We start from the raw sequence: 17,661 nt of genomic DNA, 5'->3' as shown, positions 1-17,661 counted from the left end.
TGTGCACCACCATGTGACCCAGCACAACAAGGAAAGAGGGGGTGCTGAGAGCCAGGTGCAGTCCCTCCAGGTACAACTCCTGAAACTCCAATTGAAGGAAGCACAACAAGGAGAAAAACCTAAGAAACAGATGGTGGCGGAAGAAACGAAGGAGCCGGGAACCAAAACAGACATCTCCCAAATCGTGGCACAGACTGTCTCTCAGATGATCCAACAGCAGGCAGCCCCACCACCCCAATACCCTCACCCACAGCAGTATATCCTGCAACAACAACACCCAGTATGGGCTCGACGGGGTCCCTACACTGGACAACACAGAGGGGGAAATTACCAGTGTTTTAACTGCGGAATTACCGGTCATTTTGCCAGAGATTGCATGAAACCACTCTCCCCGCAGCAACAGCAATGGAGAGCAAGAGGAAGTGGGGGAAACCCACCTCTGCAACATCAGCAACCAGGACCCACACCCATGCATCAGCAACAGCCAGCATACAACCACCCAGAATCTAGCCACATGCAGCAGGAGCAGCAAGATTACAACCAACCCTCCCACTTCAACACCTGATCACCCAGTAAGAATGATGAGGATGCCACTCCTGCCGATGACCACACTGTCTGAAGCCCAAGAAGTGTACTGGCTAAAATGCCTACCCACAGGGCCTGCCACCCCTCACATCCAGTTTAAGTTCAACCAACTGAAAGCTCAAATCTACACTCTGCACCCATATAAGACTCCCCAAGCTGAGATCCATTGCACACTCAATGCAACAGAAACTGATGACTGCCTCTACACTGCAGACTGGGACGAAGACATGATGCACCTGACCCCACCTATCAGGTGTTGTACCATTGGGTGTGGCCCAGAGGGGGTGGCAGCACCGGTCATCCTACGATCAAGGAACCTCCATGCACCCCTGGCCTGGACGGCTGAAGCATCAACAGCCATAGCATTCCTGAAAACAGATCTATCAGCGGCAGCAGCTCTGACTGCACCTGACTACAAGAACAAGTTCCATTTGGATGTTTCTGAAAGGGAAGGATTCACCTCATCCGTCCTATTCCAGAAACAAGAGGGGGAGAGAAGGGTCTTGATGTACTACTCTTCAAACTTGACCACATTGAGGTAGGACAGTCAACATGCTCCAGATACGTTGCTGCAGTAGCAAAAGCTATTGAAAAAACAGCTCACCTCGTGATGTCACCCTTCAATCAGCCATCATCCCTCAACCAGCATCGGCCAAATTAGCTGAAATCATCGGATTGACGCAGGTCCTCATCAGAGGAAAAGGAAAGACTGAATATCTATACAGACTCAGCCCATGCCCATGAAGCAGGCCACACTGATGGACCCAGAACTTTTATGAGAAACACATGGCCCCACACACGAAGGCAAACTAAAGACCCTCCAAAAAGGCCTCGCACATCTGGTGGCACCCTCACATAAAAAATATGACTGACTTATTTTATGACGATGATTTATTTTGTGACGAATGCAATGGTTGTGACAGACACAACCCAAAGAAACCATATCAAACACCAATGGGCTCATACGTAATTCCTAATGCATGTTTTCAGGATATTAGGATAGACTACACCGACATGGGCCCCGAAAATTTATCTAAAGGCAAACTCTATCTCCTAGTCATAGTAGATAGGTTCTCCAAATGGGTAGAGGCAATACTAACAAAAGGGGAGGATGCTAGGTCAGTCTTTTAAGTGGCTACAAACCAAACTAATACCCAGGTATGGCATCCCAAGACAAATCAAATTTGACAAATGGCTCACATTTAACAAACACCTGAGACAGGTGGAAGAAAGATTTGGCATAACCCACAGATTTGGATCTGTGTACAGGCCCCAATCCCAAAATCTGGTGGAACGTCAAACCAAAAGCTAAGATAGCTTTGGGATAATGACTGGTAGAGTCATGCATGGTCCACCAAGGGAGGGAGGTCATATGCCCGCCCTTGATGTACAACAAATTGTAATGTCTAATTATGTGAAAAAACTGACGGTTCTCTCTGCAGCACTCTCTACCCAGGTTCACAAGGTCCAGGAGGGGGAGCTGCCGGGGGACACGCCACTACTGAAGGTAAAGGTTGGTGACGGGGTGAGGGTTACAGTCCACAAGAGAAAGTGGCTGGAACCCAGGTGGACTGGACCGTACGAAGTGAAGGAGGTTACTTCACACTCAGTCCAGGTCAAAGGTAAATCAGGCACACCTTGACACCGCCTTACACATTGCACCCCAGCCCCAATTCCTTCTAGAACACTGACTGAAGTCAGAGCTGATTTGAGCGGCCTAAATTCGATTCCAAATGAAGACACTCCTTCCTCAGGTGATGCGGCATCAAACTCCGCCTCCCCTGAGAAGGGAACCTCGCCCAGTTAGAGGGAAATTTCTCCCTCTCTGGGTGAGGCTGGGGATATCTGGTCCCTTATTTGTGATATTCCTACTGATATTTGGAGTAACCCTAGGACTTTCACATGGTTAATTGAACAACTATTTCACCCTGCCACATCACATACACCAACCCCTACACATGTCCCTAACTCCTTTCCTGATATCACTCCCTCCAATCACTCCCGTCCCAAACGTAGCACTACACCTACAGACCCACCATGCAAACCAGACAAGGTTAGGAGCACCACCTTATGTATACCCACGATTGCAACCGCCACCTTTCTGCTATAGTTTTCACGTCTAATAGACGTGAAGAGGGGGATTTGTTATATAAATATTCATACACATAGCTCATATAAACAAAGACATTCCGTCGTAAGAACACATACACCCAGCCATAAGACTGACCCCCTCTTCCTTATATAAACACACATCTCATCTCCCTCTAACTGGCTGGTCCCAAGAGCAAAGAACTTTTGCTGTGCACCAATGGGGCCCGCTCTGGCTAGAGCAAGGCCCGCCTCCAACCCTCCGACCAGTCAAGAAGACCGAAACGACAAGACTCCACCTACTTTATTCTATGTATAAAAATGTATGTAACCATTGTATAGGTCTCTTTTTCACCTGGCTCCTTGCCGAGTTATGTGAACTAGGTCCGTGCACGTAAAACTGCGGGACAAGATATCCCTGACTCATTAAAACTGTCTTTCGTTACAACTGAAATCCACTCTGTCCAGCGTCCGTGATTTGGTCTCAACTCTCCAGTATTTGAACACTAACATTACTCAACATTGACAGGAGTGCTCCAAACCAAAGACAATGACTAAAATTAATTGACAAAACTCGTTAATGGAATGAAATAAACAAAAAAACGTGTTTCTCATGCTTGTTGCATAGGTTGTGCACTCTGTCGAATTGGACACACTTTTTGCAATGAGAACGGTAAAAGGAATAATTGTAACGGTCTTAAGACGACAGACGCTTGGAGACCGGAAGCAAGTACAGGGTGATGATTTAATAATAAATATACATTTATATATAGCATCTGGACAAGAGAAACAAAACAACATCAATGCAGACACCGGGATGAAACTGAGGAAATGACAGCTATAGGGGAGGCAATCAAATACGTGATGGAGTCCAGGTGAGTACGATGAAGCACTGGAGCGTGTAATGATGGTGATAGATGTGCGTAATGATGATCAGTTTGGCGACCTCAAGCCCCGTGACAATAATAACATACTGAAAATATTAACAGAAATTACCGTGACCAAACAAACGTTGTAGGTTACAAATTATAGGAATCAACAGTACACTTTGATATACAGTACCAGTCAAAAGGTTTTCTTTTATTTAACTATTTTCAACACTGTAGAGTAATGGTGTGTCACGTCCTGACCTTAGTTCCTTTTTTGTCTCCATTTTAGTTTGGTCAGGGCACCGTGTTATTCTATGTTTTGTTCTGTGTGTTATATTTCTAGGTGTTTGGCCTGGTATGGTTCCCAATCAGAGGCAGCTGCCAATCGTTGTCTCTGATTGAGAACCATACTTAGGCAGCCTGTTTTCCCACCATGGGTGATGGATAGTTATTTTCTGTTTAGTGTGTTTTGCACCAGACGGAGCTGACGGAATGTTTTTGTCTTTCCCACAGATCTGAGAGATGGATCTCTTTTCACCAGACGCCTCGTTCAATCTGAATGGTAGCAATCTTCACAGGGGTCAGGGCAAGGAAGAAAAACAAAGACCTGACATGCAGACAAAAGTTACAACTTTGACTTGCTCTGCCCCTCCAGGGTACTGAAATATGCCATTTGGAGCTTGGCGCTGCCCTGAGAGGTGCACACCAGAGCTGTTCTGAATAGTAAAGAATGGGCAGGCCTGGACATGTCCAAAGACTTTGGCAGAGCCAACAAAAAGTAACAAGAGCAGAGCTATGCCAGCAGATTGTTAGCACCACACACATCCATACTAAAATAAAACCCTTCAGAGAGAAGCTAAATGAAGCACATCCCCTTCCTCTCATTCCTGACAAAAATCCAAAACAATGTATTGTCCGTCCATGAAACAGCAGAGGGGGCACAGTATGACAAGTGTACTTTCCTCCTCCTTCTCCAGAGATCTGACCCAACATGCAGTAATGAATAAATGGGTGTGCTACCCAGGAGCACAGTGGAGATGGCTGGGCTAATAAGAGATTCTGCTCTGCAGAACAAACAACTCTTTCGTTTCGCTTTTAACCTCCTCATTGCAAACTCAGATTAGACAAAGCAAGGGCTTTGTGTAGAGACAGAGTAATACAGAGGGGTTGATAGTGTGTATGGTTCCATGATAGCCACAAGAGTAAACATCAGGAGGGAGGGAGGGGTGAAGGGAAGGAGGGAGAGGGGATGGGGATCCCCACTCCTCGCCCCCCCTCCTCTCAGCGCTCCTTGAATGGTGATTAATTGTCAACATTACGGCTGGGCGAAAGTGCCTAAAAATCACAGCTCAGCTTTTTTCTAACTTATGGCCAATTCACAATATATACAGTGCATTTGGAAAGTATTCAGACCCCTTGATTTGTTCCACATTTTCTAATGTTCTAGCCCCCCTCTCGTTCTCCTTCTCTCTCACTCTCTGGGGAGAAATTGTTGGTTAAGGGCTTGTAAGTAAACATTTCATGGTAAGGTTGTATTCCGCGCATGTGACAAATAAAATGTGTTTTTATTTGATTTGAAAGGATTACTGGCCCACTGATTTATACAGAAATGGCACATGCTCAAAATATTAATACTTCCACAGCCAAGCAGCTAATCTAATGAGCGTGGAAGGGTAAAATAAGCCGCCGCCATTTCCACTGAAAGAAAATAGCTGATTATCATGTTTACCACCAACATTGCAATGGGGGGAATAAAAAAAATGACAAACAAAAAAGTGCTTAATATTTCCAGGGATATTCAAATTTCATTTGGAAAAGGATGAGGAAAAGGACAGATGAGGAAAAGGACAAACCCATCAGCCACTAGCATGGAGGAAAAAGAGCAAGCTGTGGCATCCCAGATTACTGGTGATGTGTCGGCCAGTCTGATCACCACCACCAAAACACACACGTTGTTGCTAGCTTTTGTGTGTCGCTTCACACCTTCACTGCCAGCAAGTCCATGAGAGGCTCCAATGCATCAGGTTGTGAATCATCACGACTGAGCCAGTCTCAGCCCATCCCAGCAATGTCTACACACACACATACATCACACACACAAGGACACACACAGTGGGACAGGCACTTTGCAGGCTCTGAGAAGAGAGGCGAGTCGGTGTGATCCACAGAGGGAAACACAGGTTCACAACTCCAGCTGGTGAGGTAGGGATCATGACCTCTGTGTGTTCTCAGGGCTCACAGCACACCCTCTCACCAGACAGATAGACACATAGAGAGGAGAGAGGTAGGGTCTGGCTGCCCTGAGGTCAGTCCAGTGAGGCTCCTCTGTTCTCCCGCATTGTGTAGAGTGAGTGAGTGAGTGAGTGAGTGAGTGAGTGAGTGAGTGAGTGAGTGAGTGGAGTTCAATCTCCCCGGCAAGAGAGTATGATTAAAGTACGTCTCTGTCCATCCTCCACTGCTGCTGCAGAAAAAAATGGTCAGACCTCCATGATGCAGTCCACCATGATGTGCTAGGCTCATTTCTGCATCATTGCTCCTGCATATTCTATTTTTCACAGAAGTCATGTGAGGAGGAGGGAGCTTCATTTCTATCCTCCTTTTTAAATGGGAAGATGGGATAGGCTTTCTTGTTCAGCCTTGGCGACACAAGGTGCAAGGTGCTGCTTTATTGTGTGCCGGAGGGCGGAAGGTGCTTAGATGCCGCAATGTGTGTTAACACAAAACAAAACTGTGATTGCAGTGACCGTTTGCGCCAAACAGTGAGAATTGACGTGCAGGTGGAAGGCTGTTCTCTGCCAGGCTGGCTGCTTGTCATTTAGGGGATGAGGGGGGAAACTAACTATCTGGTTACACCAACTCTAACGCCTTCTAAGCTCTCATTTACAGGAAATGAATATCCCCAGAGCTTCCAGCATCAATCAACCCATGTCCTGAACCATGCAATATTTCACATTATACAACCAGATCACTACTACCATCATCACAAAGCTAGGGCGTGCTCTATGAGGTCTTTTCAAACAGATGTAAAAAGCCCTTTTCATTATCTTTTACAATAATCACTCATTTAACCAGCTCTATCAATTAATCAATATTTTATAAAGCCCTTTTACATCAGCAGATGTCCCAAAGTGCTATACAGAAACTCAGCCTAAAACCCCAAACAGCAAGCAATGCAGATGTAGAAGCACGGTGGCTAGAAAAAACTCCCTAGAAAGCCAGGAACCTAGGAAGAAACCTAGAGAGGAACCAGGCTCTGAGGGGTGGCCAGTCCTCTTCTGGCTGTGCCAGGTGGAGATTATAACAGAACATTGCCTTTAAGGCCAGATTATTCTTCAAGACCTTCAAATGTCTATACGTCTATAATCTTTGGTGAATATGTGAAAAGGTGCATCGAAAGACAAATGAATCCCTCATTTATCTCGTGACCAGCTAAGGCAATCTGAAACGTGGAAGCAGCATGGAAAAAGGAGTGAAACTCCTGGTCTGATAGGGCTCTGGCTTGGACTGTATTTTTCTGTTAATAGGCCAAAGCCATTACACAGGACCATGGCAAGTATTATAGCCAAGCTAGCGTGTGTGTGTGTGTGTGTGTGTGTGTGTGCGCCCACTCCCTCTAGCCTCACCTGTAAGTTCGTGATGGATCAGCTTGGCAAAGTTGGGGTCGTCCCCCCACCAGAAGAGCCAGAGCTCCCTACGTCCGGGCCTCTGGCTCCGCCGCCACACACTCAGCACGTCCGCTTTGATGCAGCGGCTGAAGCTGCACAGGATGGGGTCCTCCTCGGTCACCGGGAAGAGGATGGGTGCCGAGGTGGGGCCTTGCCACACGTACCGCTTCCATTTGATCCCCGTCAAGTCCGCCTGAGGGGAAGGAGGGAGAGAGAGAGTCTCAATTTCTGCTACAATCACCAGTACTCAGCACCAAGCCAGTTCTTGTGAGTACTAAAGAGCAAGCATTAATTCTCCTTTATGGAGCATCTGCCTCCTCAGCAGGAACACTTATGACAAGGAGACACAAAGGAAGACAGCCACAGGAAGAGAAAAACAGAGAGAGGAGAGAGAGAGAAAGAAAGAGGAGAGAGACAGAGATATAAAGGGAGGAGAGAGAGGGAAAACAGAAAGTCAGGAGAAAGAGACAACGATAGGGGCAGGGAGAAGAGAGAGATAGAGGGAGGAGAAAGAGAGATCTAAAGGGAGGAGAGAGAGGGAGGAAAGAGCGAGAGGTAAAGGAAGATAGAGGAGGATTGAGACAACAGACAGACAGATGGTGATAGAAAAGGCTGCAATATAAACAGACAGAAACACGGCTGGAGAACGAAGCAGCACACACAAAAAAGCATGTTTGTTTTTGTTCCGACTGAAAGCACCTGAAGCTAAAATGCGCACAATCTCCAGAAAAACAACATGAACAACGTGTTCAAAGCTCGATAAAACTCCCTAATGCATGTAAATGGGTTCTCTGACCAACTTCATCTTTTTTAATGATGAGTGCTTTGGGGAGTGTGCCCACTGCTCTCTAATAACCAATGCTGTTTGGCTTTTATAGAGAGTGAAAACACAACACAGAGAAACTCATAGGTCATAAATCACAGGCAGCAGCAGCACAGGGTACCACAGCGTTATGTTAAAGCAGGAAAATTACGCTCCACTGCTACTGCAGCCTGCTTAGCCGTGCCGGCTGGCTGCCACTCATCAGACAGCCCTACGTACATACAACCAACCAGCGATCCCTCTGCTCATGTCCTACACTGACGCCATACACTGTCTCTCACACCACTAACACTTACACTGCTGAATACATCATGCCTTCCAGTGTTTTAGGCTTACACTCTGTGCCCATGTCATACACTTACACACTGCAAAAGCCAACACTATCCCCACAACCTATGTTGCCTTGCAGTACTACTCTTGATGGAGCTGGCTCTCCTATCTATCCTTGCAGCACAGCAGACAGTTTACCAAATTATTTAAAACTGGACCTACTGATTTTTTAGGCAGGTTGTTTTGCGCTGCTAGGCAATATGTTCCAGTCGACCAACTGTCACTTTGTTAGAAGTAGACGATTTATTAAAATTTGAGGGTAAAATTAAATCAATTTAAAAGCTATGTGTATGACTGAGTAATAAAAGCCTGGTTGTGTTATAGCTAGTCTTTAGCCTAGTCACGGATAAGCTGGGAGATGTGTTGTCAGCTGAGTCAGGTTTTAGTTATCCATTCTAACATGACAGCAAGGAAGGCCATACACTGGCCACAGAACGCTACTGAAATCCTAATGCTAAAATTATCTCAGCAAAAAATTGCTAGTCTCATATACCAAATATGATGAGCAACTTTAGCTACACTGAACAGGAGTATTTCTGTCTGTAATAAAGTCTGTAATAAACACATTCTGATTGGTTGGGCTTGGCTCCCCAGTGGGTGGGCCTGGCTGCCAAGTGGGTGGGCCTATGGCTGTACCCCTGCCCAGTTATTGTAACGGATCTCGTCCTCCTCTTCTGAGGAGGAGTAGCGAGAAGGATCGGAGGACCAATGCGCAGCGTGGTAAGTGTCCATAATGTTTAATCAAAACACAGCAGAGCACTGGAACAAAACAATAAACGTGAATAAATGAAACAGTCCCGTGTGGCAACAGGCACTGACATGGAAGACAAACACCCACAACTCAAAAGTGAAACCAGGCTGCCTAAGTATGATTCTCAATCAGGGACAACGATTGACAGCTGCCTCTGATTGAGAACCATACTAGGCCGAACACAGAAATCCCAAATTATAGAAAAAGAAACATAGACAACCCACCCAACTCACGCCCTGACCATACTAAAACAAAGACATAACAAAGGAACTAAGGTCAGAACGTGACACTTATATGAACTGTAACTCAGTAAAATCTTTGAAATTGTTGCATGGTGAATTTATATTTGTGTTCAGTATACATACATTGAGAGATACCAATTATTGAAAGCTCATAGGCTGTTGAGTTTGTGGCACAATCTCAACAACAACAAAAAATCACAAGATGACTACAAATATATTCCACACATGGCCAAAACAAAAAATGACCTTCCTCAACATTACTCTATCCCACGTGCCCCTAAATTTGCTTTTCAATACCAAGATTTATTATGATGGGCAGACACACCAACTCCCAGCCTCTTACATAACTGCCATGTTATCACGTATTATCAATTCATCAAGCAACATCATAGGAAATATCTCACGTCAGGAATCTTGCTCAAGGGCATTCAAACGCTGTTCCAGACAAGACCCTATTCACACACCAATGTTCAATTATCATATAGGCCTATAGCCTATAGCGTATTCCTTCCACAGTATAGTACTACTGCTGCAGTATATGTTTCACTAACTCCCTCCATCAAGTCCTCTCTCTGGCAGACACAGTGGTGTGAGGAACTACCTGACACCTGCATCTTGCAGAGAAACATCTGTGCTGCACAGAAAGAAAGGGGATGGGAAAAAAACTGAAGTGTGAAACCAGATCGTCCGCACTTATAGAAACGGACTGTTTCTGAAACGGGCCATGCTTGGACAGTTTGTCTGCATACATCTCACTTATTCTTCTACAGAAATGCATTTTCATCACACAATCCAGTCTTCTGATGACAGCTCTGATTTTTTGTCAATTTGAGGCTTTTGGCTTGGTTGTTTTCCCTGTCAAAGATCAAGTTGAAGCTTTCGATACGTAAACTAGGCTATTCTCTGCAAACACTAAGTGGCAATCTTCAAGAGGTAGATTGCACTGTCAAGGTTCTGTGTGCCTTCTGCTGTCAATCAATCAATCCATATTTTCAGTACATCTGAGTTACAGTCTGTATGCAGGATGAATGAGTGAGTGTCAGGGAAACCCGTGTGTTTCCTTCAAAATGACTAATGGCACGGCTAGCTGACTGTTAGTATTATGCTCAGGTATGTGGGGAACTGTATATGCAAAGTGTACCCCACTAAAAGAACCAGGGTGAAGTTAAGTTTCCCTTTTCAGATGGCAAGCCAAACCCCCATAGCGGCGATAGGGGAATCTGAGGGCAAAGCCATTTGAAAGACTCAGGAAGTTGACATTAAATCGGCCTGGGATTTGAGGGTTACGACCCCTCCTTTCATCAGCTGCTCAGCTCTGCTTACCTTCCCTCTCACAGCTCAGAGCTCCAGGTCCCATTGTGGAGTACACTTAGTGCCAACAGCTGCCTATCCTTCCCTTGCTTTGGGGCGGCAGGTAGCCTGGCGGGTAGGTTGCAACCGAAAGGTTGCTGGATCGAATCTCTGAGCTGACAAGGTAAAAATCTGTTGTTCTGCCACTGAGCAAGGCAGTTAACCCACTGTTCCCTGGGTGCCGATGACGTGGATGTGGATTAAGGCAGCCCCCCACACCTCTCTGATTCAGAGGTTAAATGCAGAAGACACATTTCAGTTGAAAGCATTCAACTGACTAGGCATGTACAACTGACTAGGCATGTTCAACTGACTAGGTATGTACAACTGACTAGGTATGTACAACTGACTAGGCATGTACAACTGACTAGGTATGTACAACTGACTAGGCATGTACAACTGACTAGGTATGTACAACTGACTAGGCATGTACAACTGACTAGGCATGTACAACTGACTAGGTATGTACAACTGACTAGGCATGTACAACTGACTAGGTATGTACAACTGACTAGGCATGTACAACTGACTAGGTATGTACAACTGACTAGGTATGTACAACTGACTAGGCATGTACAACTGACTAGGCATGTACAACTGACTAGGTATGTACAACTGACTAGGTATGTACAACTGACTAGGCATGTACAACTGACTAGGCATGTACAACTGACTAGGTATGTACAACTGACTAGGCATGTACAACTGACTAGGTATGTACAACTGACTAGGTATGTACAACTGACTAGGTATGTACAACTGACTAGGCATGTACAACTGACTAGGCATGTACAACTGACTAGGTATGTACAACTGACTAGGCATGTACAACTGACTAGGCATGTACAACTGACTAGGTATGTACAACTGACTAGGCATGTACAACTGACTAGGTATGTACAACTGACTAGGTATGTACAACTGACTAGGCATGTACAACTGACTAGGTATGTACAACTGACTAGGCATGTACAACTGACTAGGCATGTACAACTGACTAGGTATGTACAACTGACTAGGCATGTACAACTGACTAGGTATGTACAACTGACTAGGTATGTACAACTGACTAGGTATGTACAACTGACTAGGTATGTACAACTGACTAGGTATGTACAACTGACTAGGCATGTACAACTGACTAGGTATGTACAACTGACTAGGTATGTACAACTGACTAGGTATGTACAACTGACTAGGCATGTACAACTGACTAGGTATGTACAACTGACTAGGTATGTACAACTGACTAGGTATGTACAACTGACTAGGTATGTACAACTGACTAGGTATGTACAACTGACTAGGCATGTACAACTGACTAGGTATGTACAACTGACTAGGTATGTACAACTGACTAGGTATGTACAACTGACTAGGTATGTACAACTGACTAGGCATGTACAACTGACTAGGTATGTACAACTGACTAGGCATGTACAACTGACTAGGCATGTACAACTGACTAGGCATGTACAACTGACTAGGTATGTACAACTGACTAGGTATGTACAACTGACTAGGCATCCCCCTTTCCTTTAACTTTCACTTCCTGACATTCTCCCTCCCAGAGACAGGCAACAGGTGAAGTTGCTCAAATCAATCCTGAGCAGACGGATAGACACCCCACCACCACTACAAGAAACTCTCCGTCAAGGCCTCACCCTCCTGTGGCAACCCATGAAACTAGTTAACAAGTGTCTGTTTGCATCTTAGAGAACTGGAGAGAAATGCAAATCCACTTGGTCTACTCTCTTGTCTCGCCCAGCCTTTCCTTCTGCACAGCATGTGTCGCTGCTGTGGTTTTTGTTCTAATCCTGCCCAGCCCGGGAGTTTGATGCCCGCTAAAATGACTTTCTTCTACACAAGGTTGAGAACTTAAGACTGCCAGGAGACACTAGTTGTGAGGGCAGTTGTGATGTTACTTTTTTTTAAAGCAAAATAACTAATCTTCAAACTTTACCAAAATCCGTTTAACTTCAAATACAAACAGGAATCGTATATAAAACATTGTTATAAGACTCCTGGGAACTGTTTAAAGTTATGGTAAAAGTGCCACTGTTCACTGCATTCTTTTAGCGTAAAACCACTAAGTCTGGTTAGTGTGCAAGTCATACAGGACTGTGAACAGAAGCACTGGTATCATGCTTAGTCTCAGTATGGAGTAAAATGTCTCCCTGCTATTGCAATACAGCAGCCAGTAATTCACTACTAGCCTCGTAGCTTCTCCTGTTCATTCAGCTCTACTGTCAAATGCTTTGGAAAAGGACAGTTCATGTCTATCAATGTCCAAAGTGTATCATTATTTATTAATTTAACCTTCATGGTGGGGAATTGTTAGCATATGTCATGCAGTGCATATTGTACAAAAAAATGCAATGCATTGATACAAACCTATAGATAGTGCACTACTGAGAAGCCTCTAGAGTAGTAGTAGTGTCAGGGACAAGAGTGGACATGTGAGCTTTTTCCTTCAGTCGTAATAGTAGGCTATAACCTAAATCTATTAGGTACTGTTGGTTGTATGCGTTTATGATAGCTATATAATTCAATTATTTTACGACTGACTGGCAACGGTATCAATCAGCACTATGAGAACTACAACAGAAAAATAAATACACACAACAACACTAGCAATACTTTGAAATGCATTAATCTGTCATGAACAATGTATTCAACTTGACAACTTGCCAGAGAGGAAGTGAGTCCTAAAGTCTATCATGCACTAACAATAGCCAAGAATACATTCTTGTTTATTAATATTTCAGCCCGTGCCTCCGTTAAGTGCGCAAGCCAAGAGTGTAAACAACAAATGATTGGCAAGCAAACCCGACAACTTCAAAGGGAAAGTACTGTATATGTAAGCCAGCGAATAGGATACGCTGTTTCAGTAACGAAGCTCTTCATTGGCTACTTTAAAGAAAACAATGTAGCAAGCAATGTATCTGAACAACTACACCGGCCCACTGACAAGAACAACATGATTAATTCATTGAACATGGGAGTTGAAATTAGAGGCCAATGTTCACAAGCCTTTACTTTGCATTCCATGACTGAATGTAAATGTATTTGTCATTTAGTTAACTTGCTATTTTGCAAATGAACGACATTGCAAGCTAGTTAGCAGGCTAGCAAACTGATTGGGTTTATTTGTAGGTCACGTAAACATGCTGCACAATGCATTCGATAAAAAGCATAACGTTACTTCAACCAAGCAAACAACTAGAAGAGGCAAAACATGCATCATGCATGGTATTCAGTGTTGCTAGTTATATCTAGCTGGCTAAGATGTTTATCTACACACATTACATTAGTTGCACAGTTATTTCCTAAAACTCTCAGGGCTGGAATGTATTTAATATGATCAAACTGAACATTTATGATGGCAAACACATGCATGCAGCTGCAAGTGATAGATAACCTTATTATTTCTTAATCGTGCACAACTTCTCAGTATGCAAATAACCATTGCCTTGGTGAATGATGTTTGAATTGCAGTGCTCGAAGGGCCCTACGACTGTTTTCTCACTGCTGTGGCTACCGTTTTTGCTCTCTTCAGCTAGTTAAAAATGGCTGCTTTTCCTTTAGTTTTAAATCTCTTACCAGACAAAATAGATTGGAATGGCAATCCTCCAAGCTGGCCCCGTTTGGTACAAAACAAGAACTCATCCTTTCACAGCGAGATCGAACATTCCATCATTCCAGTTCCGGGGAAAATAAATACCGATTTCCACTAGTATTTTGCAAGATGTATAAGCTAATCAACGAAATTAATTTTTACCAATCGGCTGGAGTATGTAATTCAACAACCCTTCGAAAGCTATTATCCGCCCAAAAATAAAAGCAGTTAAAATATCGTCTTCGCAAACTCTCTGTCGACCTCTCAAATACACATGAAGTAAACAAATTAAAGGGAGCGAAAAATGCTTTAAAACAAAAAGGAGAGTAAAAAGCAACTCTCCCCCTCCCCCTTAGCTTAAAACGGTCTTTGCTAAAAACGTCCTTCTACTCCTCCATCACCATCAAAATCGATGTAAAAACGAATAACATCCTTAAAAACCAATCGAAAATTGGCATATGCCTATATTTTTGCGGTAATTTTAACCATTATTTCGGTCTCTGTTCCTGCTGGTTTCCATTTGAATTCATGGATTCCTTTCTTTAATGGCGGCCACAGGGAGAACTCTGCCTCCCAAAGCCTATTGGCTCATTGTGGTCATGAGGGCTGTAATAACACAGTAACTGATGGGTATTGCCGCTAGGCGAGAGCAAGAGGCGCTACTGAGCAACCAGATTCTGTTACTAATGATCAAACCTAACTTGCCGACTTTCACAGTGCACCACCTAGTGCATACACAAAGAAATGTATCCATTCCTTGCATCAATATTTACATCATTCAACTGTGTGTGCCCTGCCCTGCCTGCCCTTGCAATCCAATCAAAGCCCTAATTCGAGTACAACACGTGCACCTTGAATGTGTCAATGTAGGTGGGGATACACTGTTACACTATTGTAACACCATTGTGAAGCTGTAGTAACACTGTAACAGTTGAAGCAGATGAATAGATTTCAAGTTGCCCCAGGCCACACATGCCATGAAAGAACTAAACGTGACATGATCAAATTATTGTTGCACCTCTGTGTGAAGAAATGACTTTATTTAGTTTTTTTGCTGCCAATCCTTCAAGATGATTGAATACATTTGGTTATGATGAAGTATTCAGTCAATTTCAATTTACTGATGCAACCCAATAGTGAAATACACTTATTTTTTTCAAATAATTTTTTTTTCTTACAATAGATACTGAGCTCTACTCCTTCATTTGTATAAACATTTCAATTAGGCTAATCCTTTTAGATGATTGGTTGTAATGAATGCACCGAATTCTAAGGAGCCACAATGAAGCAAAGCATTCAGCACAATTTGCCATTTTAACTTATCTAATAATCTATCTAAAAAATGCTATGCCGCTCCAGCTGATAATGGCATCTCTTTGTCACACTGCCTGTGAGATTCTCAATCAAAGTCATAGCCCACCAGTGCATGGCCATGTGTTCATGCTTGCTGCTGTGATACTGTGCAGGCAATACTCTCCAAGGCCAGATAGTAGATCATGTGTTTCTCTCCCTTCATCGGTGATTCTGATCTAATCCTGACAGGTCCAACAGCTCCCATCGTTATATCTATCTCCCACCAGACAGCACTGATAATCTCTCTCTCTCTCTCTCTCTCTCCCTGCTCTTTTCTCTTTATCATCACTCCCACTAGATATGATAAGCTATTGGGGAATGATTAAGTGTCTGTGTGATTGTTTTAAAGAAAAACATTTGATGATAGACCTCATAAGCACAATTGTCATAACATTGCAACAAACAGGAAATGCATATCTAATCTTCTGAGGTTATTTCTCTCTCTTACTTATCTCGTTAAATCTCTACTGACACAATGCCAAACTACAAGAACAACTGTGAAAATGAAAGTATAGCATACAGTACCAGTTAAAAGTTTGGACAGACCTACTCATTCAAGGGTTTTTCTTTATTTTAATATTATCTACATTGTAGAATAATAGTGAAGACATCAAAACTATGAAATAACACATATGGAATCATGTAGTAACCAAAAAAGTGTTAAACAAATCTAAAAATATTTTCTATTTGAGATTCTTCAAAATAGCCACCCTTTACCTTGAAGACAGCTTTGCACACTCTTGGCATTCTCTCAACCAGCTTTATGAGGTAGTCACTTGGAATGTGTTTCAATGAACAGGTGTACCTTGTTAAAAATTCATTTGTGGAATTTCTTTCCTTCTTCATGAGTTTGAGCCAATCACTTGTGTTGTGACAAGTTAGGGGGGTATACAGAAGCTGGTAAAGTCCATATTATGTTAAGAACAGCTCAAATAACCAAAGAGAAACGACAGTCCATCATTACTTTAAGACATGAAGGTCAGTCAATGCGGAAAATGTCAAGAACTTTGAAAGTTCCTTCAAGTGCAGTTACAAAAACCATCAAGCGCTATTATGAAATTGGCTCTCATGAGGACCGCCACAGGAAAGGAAGACCCAGAGTTACCTCTGCTGCAGAGGATAAGTTCATTAGATTTACCAGCCTCAGAAATCGGCAATTAACTGCACCTCAGATTGCACCTCACAGAGTTCAAGTAACAGACACAGCTCAACATCAACTGTTCAGAGGAGACTGCGTGAATCAGGCCTTCGTGGTCAAATTTCTGCAAAGAAACCACTACTAAAGGACACCACTAAGAAGAAAAGACATTAGACATTAGACTGGTGGAAATCTCTCATTTGGTCTGATGAGTCCAAATTGGAGATGTTTGGTTCCAAACACTGTCTCTTTGTGATGGATGATCTCCGCCTGTGTGGTTCCCACCGTGAAGCAGGGAGGAGGAGGTGTGATGGTGTAGGGGTGCTTTGCTGGTGAAACTGTCAGTGATTTATATAGAAATCAAGGCACACTAAACCAGCATGGCTACCACAGCATTATGCAGCAATACACCATCCCATCTGGTTTGCGCTTAGTGGGACTATCATTTGTTTTTCAACAGGACAATGGCCCAGAACACACCTCCAGGCTGTGTAAGAGCTATTTGACCAAGATGGAGAGTGATGGAGTGCTGCATCAGTTGACCTGGCCTCCACAATCACCTGACCTCAACCCAATTGAGATGGTTTGGGATGTGTTGGACCGCAGAGTGAAGGAAAAGTGCTCAGCATATGTGGGAACTCCTGTTGGAAAAGCATTCCAGGTGACTACCTCGTGAAGCTGGTTGAGAGAATGCAAAGCTGTCATCAAGGCAAAGGGTTTGAAGAATATAAAATATGAATTATATTTTGATTTGTTAAACACTTTTTTTAGTTACTACATGATTCCATTTGTGTTATTTCATAGTTTTGATGTCTTAACTATTATTCTACACGCAGAAAATAGTACAA

The 17,661-nt window shown here is 43.5% G+C and overlaps 1 protein-coding gene across 2 annotated transcripts in view; it reads right to left on the bottom strand.

Annotated features, from left to right (window-relative positions):
- LOC139418261 (mediator of RNA polymerase II transcription subunit 13-like) overlaps positions 1-14,847 on the bottom strand; it is a 156,667-nt gene extending 141,820 nt beyond the window's left edge. For both annotated transcript variants that reach the window (XM_071167584.1, XM_071167585.1), the window contains exons 1-2: positions 14,307-14,847; positions 7,166-7,400 (exon numbers count right to left, since the gene is read on the bottom strand). In XM_071167584.1, the coding sequence (XP_071023685.1) occupies positions 7,166-7,400; positions 14,307-14,372 (301 nt within the window). In that variant the 5' untranslated portion in view covers positions 14,373-14,847. The remainder of the gene's footprint in view (positions 1-7,165; positions 7,401-14,306) is intronic.
- Positions 14,848-17,661: the final 2,814 nt, after the last annotated feature.

Source organism: Oncorhynchus clarkii, chromosome 10 (genome assembly GCF_045791955.1).
Source record: "Oncorhynchus clarkii lewisi isolate Uvic-CL-2024 chromosome 10, UVic_Ocla_1.0, whole genome shotgun sequence".
NCBI classification, from domain to species: domain Eukaryota; kingdom Metazoa; phylum Chordata; class Actinopteri; order Salmoniformes; family Salmonidae; genus Oncorhynchus; species Oncorhynchus clarkii.
Note: the sequence above shows the minus strand (reverse complement) of the source record. Positions and strands in the feature narration are given on the sequence as shown.